Source organism: Urocitellus parryii, chromosome 4 (assembly GCF_045843805.1).
Source record: "Urocitellus parryii isolate mUroPar1 chromosome 4, mUroPar1.hap1, whole genome shotgun sequence".
NCBI lineage: Eukaryota > Metazoa > Chordata > Mammalia > Rodentia > Sciuridae > Urocitellus > Urocitellus parryii.
Genome location: NC_135534.1, coordinates 197,960,065 through 197,977,079, shown reverse-complemented (window position 1 = coordinate 197,977,079; position 17,015 = coordinate 197,960,065). Strand labels below are relative to the sequence as shown.

Sequence of the window (17,015 nt, the reverse complement as noted above, 5' to 3'; positions counted from 1 at the left end):
GTATGTGAGTTATTCCTGTTTCCACGTTCTGGACTCCTTATCTGTACAGTAAGGGGGTTGAACCTAATGCTTCCTAATGCCCTTTTAGATACCATCTGTGCAGGAAGGGAGTGAGAGAAAGAGTGAGTCTGTGGAATCCTGGAGACAATGCAGATACCCATACATATCATTAGACTTCAAATATGCTAATACCACGCTTGCCATTTCTTTAGGTGGGTTTTTTGAAGAGGCAGAAGTACCTGGCATCAAATATGTTCTCTCTCCCTACAAACTGAACTTGATTACTACTTCTCCTTTCTTGAAGCCTGGGATTCCATATTTTATCAAGGTAAGTGGGGCTGGGGAGAACCTGCTGAATATGCTTGTCTTTTTCTGTGTATGGAGGTAGGAAAGAGAAGGGAGCTGGAGAGGCAAATCACAGAGGGACTCCTTGTCAGGTCAACCCCTCCTGTGGGCACAGGTGTGGCACATTGCAGACCAGTGCAGCCTTGTGGGTGATTGACATTTAGGGTCATGCCATTATTTAGTAAGCCAGGCTTGCATTATGCATCTCCTCAATAAACACTGCATTACATTAGTGTAAATAAAACTGTCAATCCAAAATTCAAAAACACTTAACATTTATACAACTACAATGCACCAATGAAAAGAATGGAAAAATACTAATATTTAAAATTATTTGGTGACAATATTTATTATTTACAGTGGGCCACTGAATTTTAAGAGAGCAAGATTGACCAAACTCAAATAATGCACTGGATGTACTTATAGCTTCTTACATAACTACATAATATATCTTTATTTCTTAAAGAGCCTTAAGCTGAAGAGGTCATTCTTTGAAAATAGACCCCTTTCTCTCATCATTTGTTTCTGCTGTGTCTGAGTGCCTTTCTGTGGGCTTTTCTTTTTCCGCCATCTCTGTGCACAACCCTGTCTGGGCTCTCCTTTCTCTCTGTTGCGCTCTGTCCTTCCTATTTTGACACTTTTTGTCTCTGACTCTATTTCTTCTGTCTTTTTTGCTCCCTTCTTTGTCTTAAATTTTCTCTTTTTCCTCTACTCTTCCTTTATTAAATGCTGATAGTATGGAGTCAAAGCATCCTTTTAATTTTTTATTATATTTAATATTGTTAAAGATATTATTAAAATAATGTTATGTATTATAATTATTAAATGGAAATTTTTATTTTGCCTTTAATTTAGAAAGCCTGGAGCACAATGTTTTAATTCTTTCTTTGAAAACCTTTTACTGTTAATAAAATCCTTGGGTATCCAGTCAGCCCTCCATGTCATTGGTGTCTGTATGTGTGGATTCCACCTGCAGATTGAACTGCATAGACTTTTTTCCTTATTATAATTCCCTACACAATTCAGCATGACAACTATTTACATGAGGTTTCAATTATACTAGATATTATAAGGAATCTAGAGATGACTTAAAGTATAAATCTACTCTGCCAGAATTTTATAGGAACCTTGAACATCCTCCTAGAACCAATGTGTCTTGGATACAGAGGAACAACTATATTTAAAATTCATCACTTACAACTTATTTACAGTAGGCCACTGAATTTTAAGAGAGCAAGATTGACCAAACTCAAAGAATGCATTAGATGTGCTTATAGCTTCTTAGATAACTACACAATATGAGTATGTATATACACATAACATACAGTGATATGTAACATATAAAATATGAAATATTATGAGATTTAATATATATTTATGTAACATATAAAAATAAAACAAAGATATCCTTAGTGAAATCACATATATATATGTGTGTGTGTGTGTGTGTATATATGTATATATCATATATAATCATAGATATGTGTGTGAGAATTAGAAGATAAGAAAGAAATGTATCCATTTATTGTTTCTCATACACAAAAATATTGTTTCCAGAAGCCATTGCTTCATTTTCTCCATTATTCAGTCCTAATATAATTAAAGAAATGCAGAAGGTGGGTCACATAGATCTTGTCACATCTTTGTTGCCATAATGAAATGATGTCTGTGTTCTGAGTCAGGTTGATATGTGGGGGAATCCATTCAAGATGATTAAACTAAATAGAATTTAACATTTCTTTATGTCAAGAACACAATCTTACTGAATTAACAACCATAATGAATTTTTGCACTGATGGAGAGGAAGGAAAATGTCAGACTTGTTGAGCTTTCAAAGACATGATAAGCTGTTGACATGGATGGAATTGTTCTAACAAACAGGTGCAGGTTAAGGATTCTCTGGACCAGTCGGTAGGCGGGGTCCCTGTAACCCTGAATGCACAAACCATCAATGAAAACCAAGAGAAGGTCGGCTTGGAATCACAGAAAAGCATCACAGGTCTCAATGATGGAGTAGCCTCGTTTGTGGTTAACATCCCATCTGGAGTTACGGCACTGGAGTTTGATGTGAGCTGAATCTCTGGCTATATTTTCTAGGACAGTGTGTACTTTTGACTGTATGTTTTGGCAAACTGTAGAGAACAGATGTGACAGATTTTACACATGAGTCCAGTGAACAGTTCTACAATTTTGAAAACAGACCAAATGACTACGAGAGATAATCTTCTAACCCATTGAAAGGTTCTTAAGGAAGATCAATCCACCCTTTTTTTTTTTTTTTGGTTTGGGAATTAACTATTTTCTCTTACACCAATAAAATTATATTAGAATCCAGAAATTTCAGAATAGGAATAGCAGTGGACATCAGTGGTAAGAATCCCCCCTGCCACACACACACCCATTCTTTGTCTCTTTTCAGGGCCACACAAGGGTGAAATGTGAATGCCTCCTTTTTGTCTAATGCACAAACCACTCTACTTTAGGGATCAATCATCTTCTCTTCCAGCAAATAATGTTTAGGTTCCCAGTCTCAACCCAGGTATAACTAACTACACAGATCAATGACTGCAGCATGCACAGATTCACTATCATCTACTGAGCCCTTACTGAATACTTAGGCATTGTGCTAAGAGATTTCTGAGGAACAAATTCATTTATCAGCAGTAAGAGTTGGAAAATATCATCTTTGCCATTTTGTGTCAGAGGAAAGGAGACTTCTACCTCTGTTTTGATCTCTGTTTTGATCAAATAACTTATCCAGAATTAATAAGTGGCAGCACCAGGATGCAAACCAATGTGTACCTGACCCCAGATCACAAGCTAGTAATCTTTCTGCTGTCTGAAGGCAGATTTTCCTGCCACGATATCATTTCTGTCCCACCTGTGTTTAAGAGCATTCCTCTGTATCATTACTTCACAAAGATGGTGTCTGTGATGTTCATTCATAACTTCTGCCCTCCAGTGCTTGAGTTGGTGCTACCTCCCATCATTTTCCCTCTCTTCCCTCAGTCCCTGCCCTCCCATCCCCAGAAAGAGTAGTCCAGCTCATGTGGTATTTCAGGAAGGGAGCTGGTATTTGTTCCTGGAGCATCTTTCTCTCTTCATTTCACCAAACTTTTCCACCATGGCCCATAATCCCATCATTATTTACCATAGTCTTTACAAAATTACTTGAAACTGCAGCTGTACAAACACTGGAGTACTAGAGGATTTTTTTCCCCTCAGCATTTGGAATTGTGAAATTTAGAAATTGAAAAAGTAAAGAATTTAAAAGACGTTTTTACAAAAAGCTTGACACACCATTCATGTGTCTTTTTGAAATTTTCCTTTTTAGGTCAAAACTGATGCCCCAGATCTTCCAGAAGAAAATCAGGCCAGCATAGATTACCAAGCAATAGCATACTCATCTCCCAGCCAAAGTTACCTTTATATTGATTGGACTGGAAACTATAAGCCTCTGCTAGTAGGAGAATATCTGAACATTACTGTTACATCCAAAAGTCCGTATATTGACAAAATAACTCAGTATAATTACTTGGTAAGTACAATAATGATAGACTTTCATCTTATTTTCCCACCCTGAACATTTTGTTCTTTGGTTTATAGAGAAACCTTAGAATGATGCTTTGCATTTATAAATACAAACCATTTTCATGAACAGTTAAAGGGATCTTTGAAGACATTTTGACTTTACATGATATTTTTTAACCCTAACCTCCAATATACAATATAATCTATGTTTAAAAATCTGAATCCCCAAATAAGATACATTTAACTTATTATTTTGGTGATACTGAAGATTGAACCTGGGGTCCACATATACTACGCAAGTACACTACCACCAAGCTACATCCCTAGCCTCTTTTAACATATTTATTTTGAGTAAAGATATTGCTAAGTTGCCCATGCTGACCTCAAACTTGTGATCCTCCTGCCTTAGCCCCTTGAGTATCTGTAATTATAGGTATTCATGGCCAGGGCGAGTGCATCTATTTGTTTTCTTCTTTTTTCCTGGTACTGGAGATTGAACCCAGAGCACTCCACCCCTGAGCTACATCCTCAAGTCCTTTTTATTTTTTATTTTGAGACAGGATCTTGCTGAATTCCTCTCTAATTTCTAGATATGTCATTTTGAACTAAAATCAGTCTGACTTTTACTCAGTTTCTAAGCCTCAGATTCTCCAGTGGGGGACTATGCCTGGCTTCTCTACTGTAAGAACTGGAACATACACATATGTCAAATTTTTTCTTCAAGCTTCATCCTGATGCACAGGTTTTGTTTTTATACTTATTTTCACTGCCACTGTTTATTTTTAGATTTTATCCAGGGGCAAAATTGTACACTTTGGCACAAGAGAGAAAGTTATAGATTCTTCTTATCAAAGTATAAACATCCCAGTGACTCAGAACATGGTTCCTTCAGCTCGACTTCTGGTCTATTACATCGTCATTGGAGAGCAGACTGCAGAATTAGTGTCCGACTCAGTCTGCCTAAATGTCGAAGAGAAGTGTGACAATCAGTTCCAGGTGAGACACAAATTATATGTCACAACTGGATTTTCTTCTTGTTGATTCGCTCCTTCATGATTTCACCTATTCATTCATTTGTTTTAGACATTGATTGCAGCATGTATTCTATGTACAAAACACCTTGGGTCAATTTCTAAGAATCTTCAGTCTTGGGTGAATTTTGAATAGGCATGTATTTATAATTATAAAATCACAAAACTGAGGCATAGAGATGGGAGATTTTGTCCTGGATAAACCTGTGCCCTGTGCATCTCACAGGTTGCGCTAACCACTCAATGCCCAGTATCTTTAGTTCTTCACACACCTGAAGAAGCTCATCCTTTTGCCTTTCTGGACAGGCATTCCAAGCTCTAGAGAAGAGTGACCTGGGCTGTGGGGCCGGTGGTGGCCGAGACAATGCAGATGTGTTTCATCTGGCTGGACTCACCTTCCTCACCAATGCGAATGCAGAGGACTCCCAAGACAATGGTAAAGCCTGCGTTTATCACTGAGATTGACTTTGATCATTTGCTTCCCAACTCTCCTTTTTGTCCCTCTTCCAGAATATTCCCCACAATGATCTTAGAATGCTGTGACTACATAACTCCCCTGTATAAGGTGTTTCAGTGGCCTTCAAGATAAAGAACAAGTTCTTTAGCATAGTACTCAACACCTTCTGTGATCTTCTCCCGGGTCTTCCAACAATTTCTCACCCTGCTGTTCCTGCCTGTCTACACAGCACCAGGTGTAGCTCTGATCTGCTGCTGTGCTCTTCATACCTTTGGGCCTTTACTCATGGGAACTGCTTTCCCCTTTATTAGCCTGGAGAAGCAAGTAGAAGAATCCTCTCTTCTGGGGGGCCTCTTCCCCACACAGAATTGATCACTCCCTTCTGCTTTAATAGGAGGGTCTTGTAGGGACCAGGTCTATTTATAACATGACAGCACTGGGTCATTCATATCCTCAAACTCAGTTATAGTCCTGTCTCACCCACAGCCATGTGGGCTCTTCATGGGCAGCGACCACATCTTAATCACTGTCCTTTGGTTTTAGAATGGTTCATAATTACTGGCAATTATCCAGAATCCAACAATAGTGCTGATGAGGATGTAGAGGAAAAAGGCACCCTCATACATTGCTGGTGGGACTCCAAATTGGCGCAAACAATCTGGAAAGTAGTATGGAGCTTCCTTAAAAATCTTGGAGCCACCATTTGATACAGCTATCCTACTCTTTGGCGTATACCCAAAAGACTTAAAATCAGCATACAATAATGACACAGCCACATCAATGTTCGCAGCAGCTCAATTCACAATAGCTAAACTGTGAAACCAACCTAGATGCCCTTCAACAGATGAATGGATGAAGAAACTGTGGTATATATACACAATGGACTATTACTCAGCATTAAAAGAGAATAAAATCATGGCATCTACAGGTAAATGGATGGAGCTGGAGAATATCATGCTAAGTGAAGTAAGCCAATCCCAAAAAACAAAAGGCTGGATGTTCTCTCTGATAAGTGGACACTGATCTATAATGGGTGGGGGGCATGGGGAGAATGAGGAACTTTCATTGGGCAAAGGGGAGGGAGGGGTGGGAAGAGGACATGGGGTCAGGATAGATGGTGTAATGAGACGGATATCATTACCCTAGGTACATGTGTGACTGCACATATGGTGAGATGCTACCATATTTTGTACAACCAGAGAAATGAAAAGTTTTGCTATAATTGTGTACAATGAATCAAAATGCATTCTGCTGTCATGTATAACTAATTAGAACAAATTTTAAAAATAATAAAAAGATGTGTAGTTCCCAATGCTTAATCAGAAGCAGGCTTTCAGAACAGGTTTCTCAAGTGAATGACTTGTGAATGTTTTAAATACTTAGTTTCATGCAATTTTTTTAATAGATTTTTAACTCCCCCTGCTTCTCCTTGTCTCTATCTTTTGCTTTTGTTTTAAATGAAACTGGTAGAGAAATTCTTAGGCCACGAAAACGTCTACAACAGAAAATACAGGAATCAGGTACTTTAAAAGTTTCATGTAATTGTAAAAAGGTTATGATCATATTGGCGATAATTGAATGATATGAATGTTTTAAATAGTTCCATGCAACTTTTTTTTTATCAAGCCCCCTTTCTCTTTGTCTCTATCTTTTGTTTTTGTTTTAAATAGATGAAGCTGGCAAAGAAATTAAGCTAAGGTCATCAGGAAATCTGCAACAGAGAATAAATGAACAAGGTACTCTAAGAGTTTCATGTAGTTGTAGAACATTTCTACATCATTGAAATGATGATATGATCATTTCAGTATCATATATTCAAAAACTGGAGAAAATGAAATATTATGTAATTTTACTTAAATAAAATGGGTGGGAAGAAAGATATATATGGATGTCTAGCTCACCTCCCTCAGAAAGATTAATCCAAATAAATCTAGTAGTTCATTTTCTATAATCTTAATATGAGGAGAACAAGTCTATATCAGTTCTATCTCTAAAATGTAAATTATTAATTTGAATTTATCACAAATATTTTCTCTCTACAAGCTCCATCTAACAATTAAAATATTTTTCCATTTTATTCTGACAAAATCCATGATTTGAGGGGCTGGGGTTCTGGCTCAATGGTAGAGCACTTGCCTCACATGCATGAGGCACTGGGTTCAATCCTCAGCACCACATAAAAATAAAATAAAGATATTGTGTTCATCTACAAATAAAAACATATATTTTTTAAATCCATGATTTGATTAACTTTGGAATATATGTAAAAATATATTTCTTCCATTTCATATATTTAATAGCTAATAACATTCTGGATTATTCTTTGGAAATAAGTCCAATGGGAATTATTTAAATTGTAATATGATAATCAGTCATGTTAAGTAGAAAGAACATCAATCTGGAATCTGTAGACTGAGTTCAGCTAGTTGTCATTCTTATAGTAATATAATGACTTCTTCTATTTGCATATGAGTTATTATACTTCTTTTTTTGAGTGGAGATTACTGGGTATTGAACTCAAGCCTGCTTTACCACTGAGCCATATCAAATTAAAAAATTTTGAGACAGAGTTAATTTGCTGAGGCTGGCCTTGAAATTGACATCCTCCTGCCTCAGCCTCCTGGGTTGCTGGGACTACAGGCTTGTGTTAGTTTGTCTTAGTTACAGTAATTCTAGTTTTTATTCTCTGTTTTAATGATATGATAGTAGAGAAGTTGATTGAACACTTACAGTGAAGGATAATGGCACTAGTAGACATCCACAAACCATATCCTATAAGGAATATGTGAAAAAGAAGGCTATTTAGCTTATGGAAAATAATTCTTATATAATAACAATATATACTTTCAAATATTTAAAGGCTTCTTAGATATTTAACTTATACTCAAATGCTGCTGAACCCAAAGTTCCAGCTTCGAAAGTTTGTAGTTAGCTTGGTTTGCAGGAAGCCCTTTAACCATTTAGTGTGAATTGGGATGACCACCTGGTGGGGTCACATTCTCCCTAATCCTACTGTAGTTCCAAGGACACACTGGAACTGTGGCTCCTGTGGGTAAGGGGAGCATTTGGTAGTAGAAACTGAGTATTTCTTGAGATTCCTTCTAAACCTGAGATGCTGACTCAGCCTGATCAAGGGCACTTACATTATTACCCTTTTAGCTGCTAAATACAAACATCCAGTGCCAAGGAAGTGTTGCTGTGATGGAGCCCACCGTAATGACGAAGAAACCTGCGAGCAGCGGGCCACACGGATCACCATAGGTCCAGCCTGTGTCAGAGCTTTCAAAGAATGTTGTATCATCGCAAACCAGTACCGAGCTAACACCTCACATAAAGAGATCCTTTTGCTTGGGAAGCGTAAGTATGGCATTTTCTATAAGAATTCTGTTTAATGTAGGGAATTTTGTGTAATATTATACTGCCAAGAGAGACAGTTTTCACACTGTAGTTAAAGTAGAAATAATAGCTCCTAAATACCCACAGAAAATCTGTTATAATTTTGGGGAATTTGAAGAGATGTAGCACAGAGCAGAGTACACTAGTTCAGAACCAAGACTCAGTGAATGACTATACTCTGTGAGCCCCAAGCAGAAAGCTTGGACCAAATATCTGAGTATGTCTTTGAGTTCTAACATTCTGTGATGCTGTGGCATTACCATCATTGAAAATTCTGTTTATACCTACACTGTCCAAATATAGCAAAAAGCTCTAAATCTAGCATAAGGTGAAGTGTGCTTATAAAAGTTAAAATCTTATTTCGGTTTCTTCCACAATAAACATTTTCAGAATTTATAGAACACTCAATGTGGTTTTAGAATTTTTCAGACTTTGTTTTCCTATAATTTTGTTTACTAGGTATTAATTTGATCTCATGGGGCCTTGGTATATAATTCTAATTTCTCTTCCATATTACACAGTCCTTTGCATATCTGAGAGCATTTATCAAAGCTCACTGAGTTTCCTTTTCTCCAGCCTGAGCACCCCTTTGCTTTGGTCATTCTTCCTGTAACTTTGTCCCAAGACGTTGGAAGCCTCTCTATAAGCTTTTTTCTCAAATTACGCCATTTAGATCGTCTAAATCTTTCTGTTCCAATATCTTTTTCTCTGTTTCAACCATAAAGTCAAATTGTATAAACTTTAGTTATTACAGATATGCATAAAGGTCAATTTGAAAATGTTCAATAATTTTCCTCAGAAATAACTGCTTTTATGAGTTTGGTTTGTATTCTGCCACCCCTACCCACCCCAAATATCCTTACACTATTGTGCATTTATGTATATAGGATAATACTTTATTTACTGTTTTACAACTTGCTTTTTTTTCATATAGTAAAGTGTGTCTGACATCCTTCCAAGTCAGGCCATATAACCCGACCTCATTTTATTAATAGCAATATACTATGCCACAGCATGGACGTTCCCTGAGGGGCTTTTTAGTCATTTGGAGTTTTCCTCATATGAATAATGGTGTAGTGAGCATCACTGTTACATAGGTACTTGTACATATACATATACAAGCATACATATATGATCTTAACATATTCTTGCAAGCATTTCTACAGAATATATTATTGGAAATGAGATCTCTGAGACATAGGAGCTCTATGTTTAAAATTTGGATATTTTTGCCAAATTGCCTTCTAAAACTTTTTGCCAATGTACACTCTCACCAACAATGTTGTTGAGATATATATATATATATATATATATATATATATAGATAGATAGATAGATATAGATATAGATATAGATATATAGATAGATAGATATAGATATATATAAAATATATAAACACTGGGAACAGTCTCACCAGGGCACCATCTTTCCCCATTGTGCTGGATACCTACCTCACATACTGCAGCCACAGAGAGCACTGGTTTTTCTGGCAGCCATATCACACAGTTCACAGTCAACTACAGTCTATAAAGACTTTTGCACATATTAAACGGCAAATTTCCCCTTTTTTATGGTTGGGAAGTTGTATTTCTTAGAGCCAAAGGTAAAGCATTCTTTACCTTATGAGAACATAGTCAAAGCAGTGTAAACACAGACTTACCAATTCATTTTTTGTGTGCTTAGATCAAATTCTAGCTCCTCAAGGATTGTATCACATGATCCCCTCTTTTAATGATTTAACTTATTTTGATTTTGAATTCCCTTAAAGAATTTTGTTTGTTCTTAAGCTTTTCAGTTTATAGCATCTTCCTTTCCAAGTCTCTTTCTGACTTTTCTGTCAATAAAAATGTAATTGTTTATTCATCATTATATTTCCTCCTTTTAATAAGTAAAGAACATTTCTAAAATAAAACAATGCAAAAGAAGTCTAGGAATAGTGCAGTTCCACTTTGAAAATTACATACCATGACTTTGGGAGAAAAGACCACATGGAACTGGTCTATACTAGGAGGCAAGAAGGCATTGTTATTTGTATTTGGATGACATTTAAAAAAGATAATACTTTATTTCCAAGTATTTTATTTGTTTTATTATATTGATAAATGGAGTTTTCCTCCAATCCCCTTTAAAATACATCGTTTTATTTGATGTAAGTAATTACATTTACAAGGATACGGCAAACACGTTTACATACTATATTATCTTAAAATCCTTCAAGGGCTTCCTATTACTCTTAGAAGATCCAAAAAGCTTTCATAAAGGGCTGGGGATATAGCTCAGTGACAGAGTACTAACCTAGTATAAATGAGGCCCTGAGTTTTTCTCCAGCAATGAAAACAAATAAACAAATCAAAAAGCTTCCATAAGAGTTCTCATGGGATCTTCATGATTTGGTCCCAATCTCCCTCTTGAACCTTATCTTTAAGCATACCTCTGCAGCTTTCCTGAAATGACTTTGTTCTTTATACTGACAATACCTCTTGCCCCTGAAGGCTTATTCACACCCTGTGTCTGGACCTGCCTGTCTTCCAACATTTCCTTTAGGTCTCTTTTGCATCCTTTAGGTCTTGAGCTTTACAAACCTTTTGGAGAAGCCTGCCCTGACCCTCTCCTCTACCCAGGTTAGATGATTCTCAGGGAGGCTCCCATGCTACCCTGAATTTATGCTCTGGCCTTTGTCACACAGGGAGTTGTAACATCCTATCTGCCTGCCTCCTAAAACTTCAGGAGACCAAAAACTCTATCTACCTGGTCTCCACTGGGTCCTAAGAGCCCATCACATTAAAGGCTCCTAATTACAGTCTGAAGTCATGAATGAGCCATAAGTGGTTGAAACATTTCTTCCAACAGTATATTATATGATGACTTTGCTTTAAATTATTTAAATTTTTAATGATTCCAAAACAAACTTTAGAAAAAAAATGTAGAGTTGTGTGTGTGTGTATGGGGGGGGGTGTCTTAACTAACAAAAATTTACTATATTTCTGAAGTATTGGATCAAACAATATGAAACTGATGTTTTTTGTAGGTTGAAAGTGAACTAACATCAATTCCAAGTGGTTGAACATACCAGCTTGTTACCCAATACTCTAAAATGGTGATTTCATATCTTCCTCTTTTTCCTCAAACCTTCCATATTTCTTTGAGTCTCTTTCTGAGCTGAAGACCTCACATTTTATTGAGAAAACAGACCCTATCCATGGGAAAACTCTTATTTTCCCAACACCAAAGGAACAAAACTACCCGTGATTTGCACATCTCTCCTTTCTGAAGGAGAAAGTATTCCCTCCTCTTTCTCTAATCCCACCCTCTGATATTCTCAAGGACAAAACAATTGAGGTATGATTTGTTCTTCACTCTGCTGTTGGGTATTTCATTTCTTTATTTATTTGCTACTGGTTTGAGGTTAACTACTTGTTGTTTCTGCCCATTTCCTGGTATAGAAACTGAGAAACTGATGTGACTCCATTTTTGAGAAACCAGCTTCTACCTCAAGGCCTGTCCTAAGGAAGGAGGCATGACCCTTGTCCTGAGAAAAACCACAGAGCACTCCTAAGCACATACCCACCCTGCTGAGTTGTTTGTCTGCAAATAATAGGAGAGATCTGTGGTGCCAGGTGTCCCTGACTCAGGCTAGTTGAAGACCCATAGCAACCCCCTAGCAACCACCAATCAGCATGAGACAGGGAAAATACCTGGGATGCCAGATGACCCCCCCCCCAGTAGTTTATGGTGGTTGATAACATGTTGGGAAACCATGTAGTTTAGCATGTACACCCCTCATGGCCTAAACCAATCAGTTCAAAGGAATCCCCCTCTTGCACGAACCAATTACCCCTACACAACTTGTTCTCACCATTGAATGTGCTAATCAATGTTAAGAGTTGCTGTTTGACTTTCCTGTGGTATGGAATGATTTGCTGTGTGATGTTGTGACACATAGAGTATCCCCCCAAAACCTATAAAATCTCACTGGACAAAGGACCTGGACTCACTCCCTGGATGGCTGCATCGGAAACGGTTGTGAGTCCAGGCTCAAGCTTGCAATAAAGACTCTTGTGTGCTTGCATCGGATTTGGCTCCTGGAGGTCTATTGGGATCCCACGAATCTGGCATTACAAAACTACTGGTGAATTTTTAGATTTTTAAAAAGTTCACGTGGAATTAAGTATCATTTTTAAGCAGATGACTATCAAATTTATTCAGGTTGAGTCTCACTTATCCAAAATTCTTGAAACTAGAAATATTTCAGATTTTGGATTTTTTAAGACTTTCCAATATTTGCAATTACATAATGAGTTATCTTGGATGTTGGACCCAATTCTAAACACAAAATTCATTTATATTTTATATACATGTTATATTCAAAATAGTCTGAAAGAATTTTATACAGATTTTAGAGCTAAACATTTCAAATTTTCAGACTATGTATGCAAAATACATCCCTTTTCTCTTTGTTTTAAATGAATGAACCTCAAACTCCAGACTCATATTTCTAACTCTGTATTTGGTTGTCTCACAGATAATTCAAACTCAACATGTCCTAAAGATAACTCTGAATTATCCCCATTTTCTACATGATATCACCGCCTAATTAAGCCAATTAAGCCAGAAGCCTGAGATTTACCCACTCCATTAGAGAGTGCTGCGGATTCTACCATTAAAAGTGATCCATCTATTTTTCATTTCCACATCTATCGCCTAAGCACAGGCCACCAACACTTCTAGCCTGCATAACTGTCATAGCTCTTCCTAACATGCCCCTCCATCTCCTCTTTGCCCTGCTCCAAATCATTCTCCAACCTGCATCCAAAATGAGCTCCTTAATATAGAGCCTGTTCCTGGCCCATCCCTGCTTAAAACTTGCCCATGGTTTTTTACTGCAGCTAGAATAAAATCCAAACCACAAGGCCCTGTTCCATCTCTAACCTCCCCCTTCTCTCCAAACTTTTTCTTGCACTCCTCCAGTCATACCGATCTTTCAGTTGCTTGACCCCACTAGGGTCTTTATAACCCCAGAGAACCAGCTTCCCCCTCTCCCTGAGTGCCATTCCTCACATGGCTGGCCTCTCCTCCCCTTGCCTTCAGCTTCCATGTCACTGCCTCAAGAAGTCACTCCTTTACACCACTCTGCACCACAACAGGGCTCCCCTCTGTTGCTTTACCTGGGTTTAACTGCTTTTTGTCTGTTCCACAAAACCATAAGCTGCATGAAGGCCAGCACCAAGTGTCTTGCTCACCATTGTATCCTTAGTGTCAAGTGCAGTGCCTGGTGCACTGAATATGCTCAATTAAATTAATTGATTTATGGTGGCATCTCTGCAAATGTAATGTCATCAGAAAGTTTATAATACATTTTTTCTAGGTAAGTTCTGAAAACAAATTCTTTCCTCATTCAAATTCAGTTTTTTAAACTGTCATCTTACCTAAACTGAATCTCTCAAAAGCCTCCTCCCTGTCCTGAGTAGTTACTGGCTGACCTTCCAAACTTTCCAACTAACACAGGTAGAAAATGGTAAACTGGAGATAGTGAGGAAGGGTCACGACTGGATTTTCAACTAATATCAGAGAAGTCAAATCTTGAAGTGGTTTCAACTTGCTGACATCCTGAAGCTGAAATGACATAACAGTAGCATTGGTATATTTTACTTTAAAAATAATAAACTACCAAAGGGAAATAACAAATAAAGGAAATTTCTCTTAACATGGCAAGAAACCTGTTCATGGAACCCAGGGCTCAAAAGTAGTAGTGTGAAGAGAACAGAAAGAGAGAAGTAAGCGTTCAGCTGATCAGGACAGTGCTGGACATTTCCGTATGCCACTTCATTTGTCACTCCTCACAACGACCTATGATGGAAATATCATCTTCACTTAGCAGATGAAGAAAGTGAGATTCAAAAAAATCAGGTGACTTTCCCAAAGCTCAGAGCCTAAGTGAATGCAACAGGATTTGAATTCAAGTCTACATTACATTAAAGGTTTTATCTTTTCATGATACTGATTGAACAAATTGAAAAATGGATATAAAAAGGATTTTATTAATCTTCAGAATAACTGAGCTGTAATTTATGGCTAAAAGGCATAGGTTTTGAAGTACAGTTCTCAGTTCTCATGTTTATTCAAAGAGAAAAGGGTTGGGAAAAAAACTACTCCAAATACCTCATACAGAGACATGTTTTCTCTCCTAAGTGAATGTGCATCACTATTAATGATGCCTATGTCAAATATAAGCTGGAATGAGACCATTATGTAAAATCAGAAATAATAAATATTGATCAAATGCTACTCCTGTTCTCAGGATTGACTGTTACTACCTAAGGATTAACTACTTTGCTGTATATTTATGGCAAATTTAGATTCATGGCTTCCTCTTCCTTTATCCCATAAGATCCAAGACCTCAAATTGATACTCTACAGCATGGTGTGAGCCTTGGGTCTGAGACTCTTGGAGAGACTTCCACTCTCACATTGTCAGAGTGGAATGGTAAGAGAGTGACATTACTAGATCTTTATGAAGATGAAATAAAGAAGCATAGATATTGTTAATATCACAGTATTAAACAAATGTTGCTTATTATTTTTGGCCTCTACGGATGAAAGTTTAAGGAACACAGCCTTAGTATTTAGTATTTAAAAGTTTTTAAAGCATTTCACAGATAACATTTTCTCTAAGCCTTATAATATTCCTATAAAAGAAGCAGTACATGATTATTTTCTCCAATCAACACAGTGAATTTTAGAGGGATTAAAGAGTTCTCTAAGGTCACATAAGGAAAGTCTAGGCTGATACTTGAAGTCACTTCTTTAATTTTCTATTTTATGACTGATGTTCTTTAAATTCTAGCATGACCTTTTCAATCTTAAAAAGAACTTAAATAATATTTTTACTTAGAAAATGCTTATTGAACAGCTAACTTATAAATAGATGCCAGAAGAAAATTATAAATCATAATCCAGAGAAAAATACACATCATTATCTAATTATGTGAACTAGGACAACAAAATTGTTAGTGAACTTCCTCTAACACTTAATGGCATAATCAAGATTAACTGCTATATGTGATATAGTTACTATAAGGTTATATAGTCAGAACAAAAGAACTCTTCTAGGCATTCAATAATCTGAATTCTGGTACAAGCTGTGTGGATAAGTAACTTAACCTCTCTGAATGTTTACTTGTAAAATGGGAATGGAATGAAATGATAAATGGGAAAATGCTAAGAGATCAACTCTTAGTTATTGTGGAGCCTATGCAAAATGTGAACTTACTGTATTTAATTACTCTAGAGCATTCTACATTATATTTGAATTTGGATTTTGGTCAATAGAAAAAAGGAGAAATATCATTCTTAAAAATCTTAGGTTTTTAAAATCTTTTTTCAATGAACCTTAAAATTTGGAAAAATTTTTACTACTTTGAATAACTTACTGATCATATCTTGTTGCCTTTCAGATTGAAGACTCGAAAAAATTTCAACTTCTTCCTAGCCATACTGGAATATGCTCAATTTCATTTTCTGCAAGGTTTAGCTTTTGTACATTACACATATATTCTATGCCTTCTATTTTGCTGGAAACCAAAGGACAAAAATCAAACTTAAATATATAATAATAAAGTTCCTTCCTTGTAATTTTGGAATAAATACCTTTGGTTCTATATGGAGTTTGTTTTCATAATTGTGATTTATCAACCCGTGTGATAAATGAGAAAGAAGTAGCTAAAAACAAATTTACCAGAGCATCTAAACTGCCACCTAAGCCTGGTAATTATGCTCATCTGACTTTCAGATCTCAAGACTTGTAACAGAGGACAGAGGAGTGTGTCCATGCCAGTCCCACTGACCACTGCGAGGAGAATTAGCAGCCAGCCAGGGCAGAGCTGGAAAACTCCACAGCACACACTGTGCTACGTGCTATAATATAAATTAGTAATATAATATGACCATAGTTATGCACTGGGCCACTGCCAAAAGGTAATTGTGCAGAGGGATATCAGAGCCCCTAAAATGATGCTGTGCTTATGAACATAAATATTTTTATAAGAATATGTAGATTTTTAAAATGCTTATCATCCATATTGGTAAATTTTCATTGATGAAATTTTCCCCAGGTTATTTGCAATATAGTTGTCAATTTAACTCCATGATCAGTTTTCTACACTGGGCAAAAATATTTAAACCTCTATATTTTCATTTTTATTTTTCCAAATTTTTTTTTCATCAGGATTCATTCCTTTTTATACAAATCTATATTA

The 17,015-nt window shown here is 36.6% G+C and overlaps 1 protein-coding gene across 1 annotated transcript in view; it reads left to right on the top strand.

Moving 5' to 3' along the window:
* The window catches only part of LOC113197859 (complement C5-like), a 45,073-nt gene extending 28,732 nt beyond the window's left edge, over positions 1 to 16,341 (top strand). The window contains exons 10-17 of the mRNA XM_077797974.1: positions 213 to 328; positions 2,227 to 2,412; positions 3,680 to 3,883; positions 4,663 to 4,872; positions 5,214 to 5,343; positions 7,035 to 7,100; positions 8,524 to 8,721; positions 16,215 to 16,341. Coding sequence (XP_077654100.1) covers positions 213 to 328; positions 2,227 to 2,412; positions 3,680 to 3,883; positions 4,663 to 4,872; positions 5,214 to 5,343; positions 7,035 to 7,100; positions 8,524 to 8,721; positions 16,215 to 16,219 — 1,115 coding nt within the window. The 3' untranslated portion in view covers positions 16,220 to 16,341. The remainder of the gene's footprint in view (positions 1 to 212; positions 329 to 2,226; positions 2,413 to 3,679; positions 3,884 to 4,662; positions 4,873 to 5,213; positions 5,344 to 7,034; positions 7,101 to 8,523; positions 8,722 to 16,214) is intronic.
* The last annotated feature ends 674 nt before the right edge of the window (positions 16,342 to 17,015 follow it).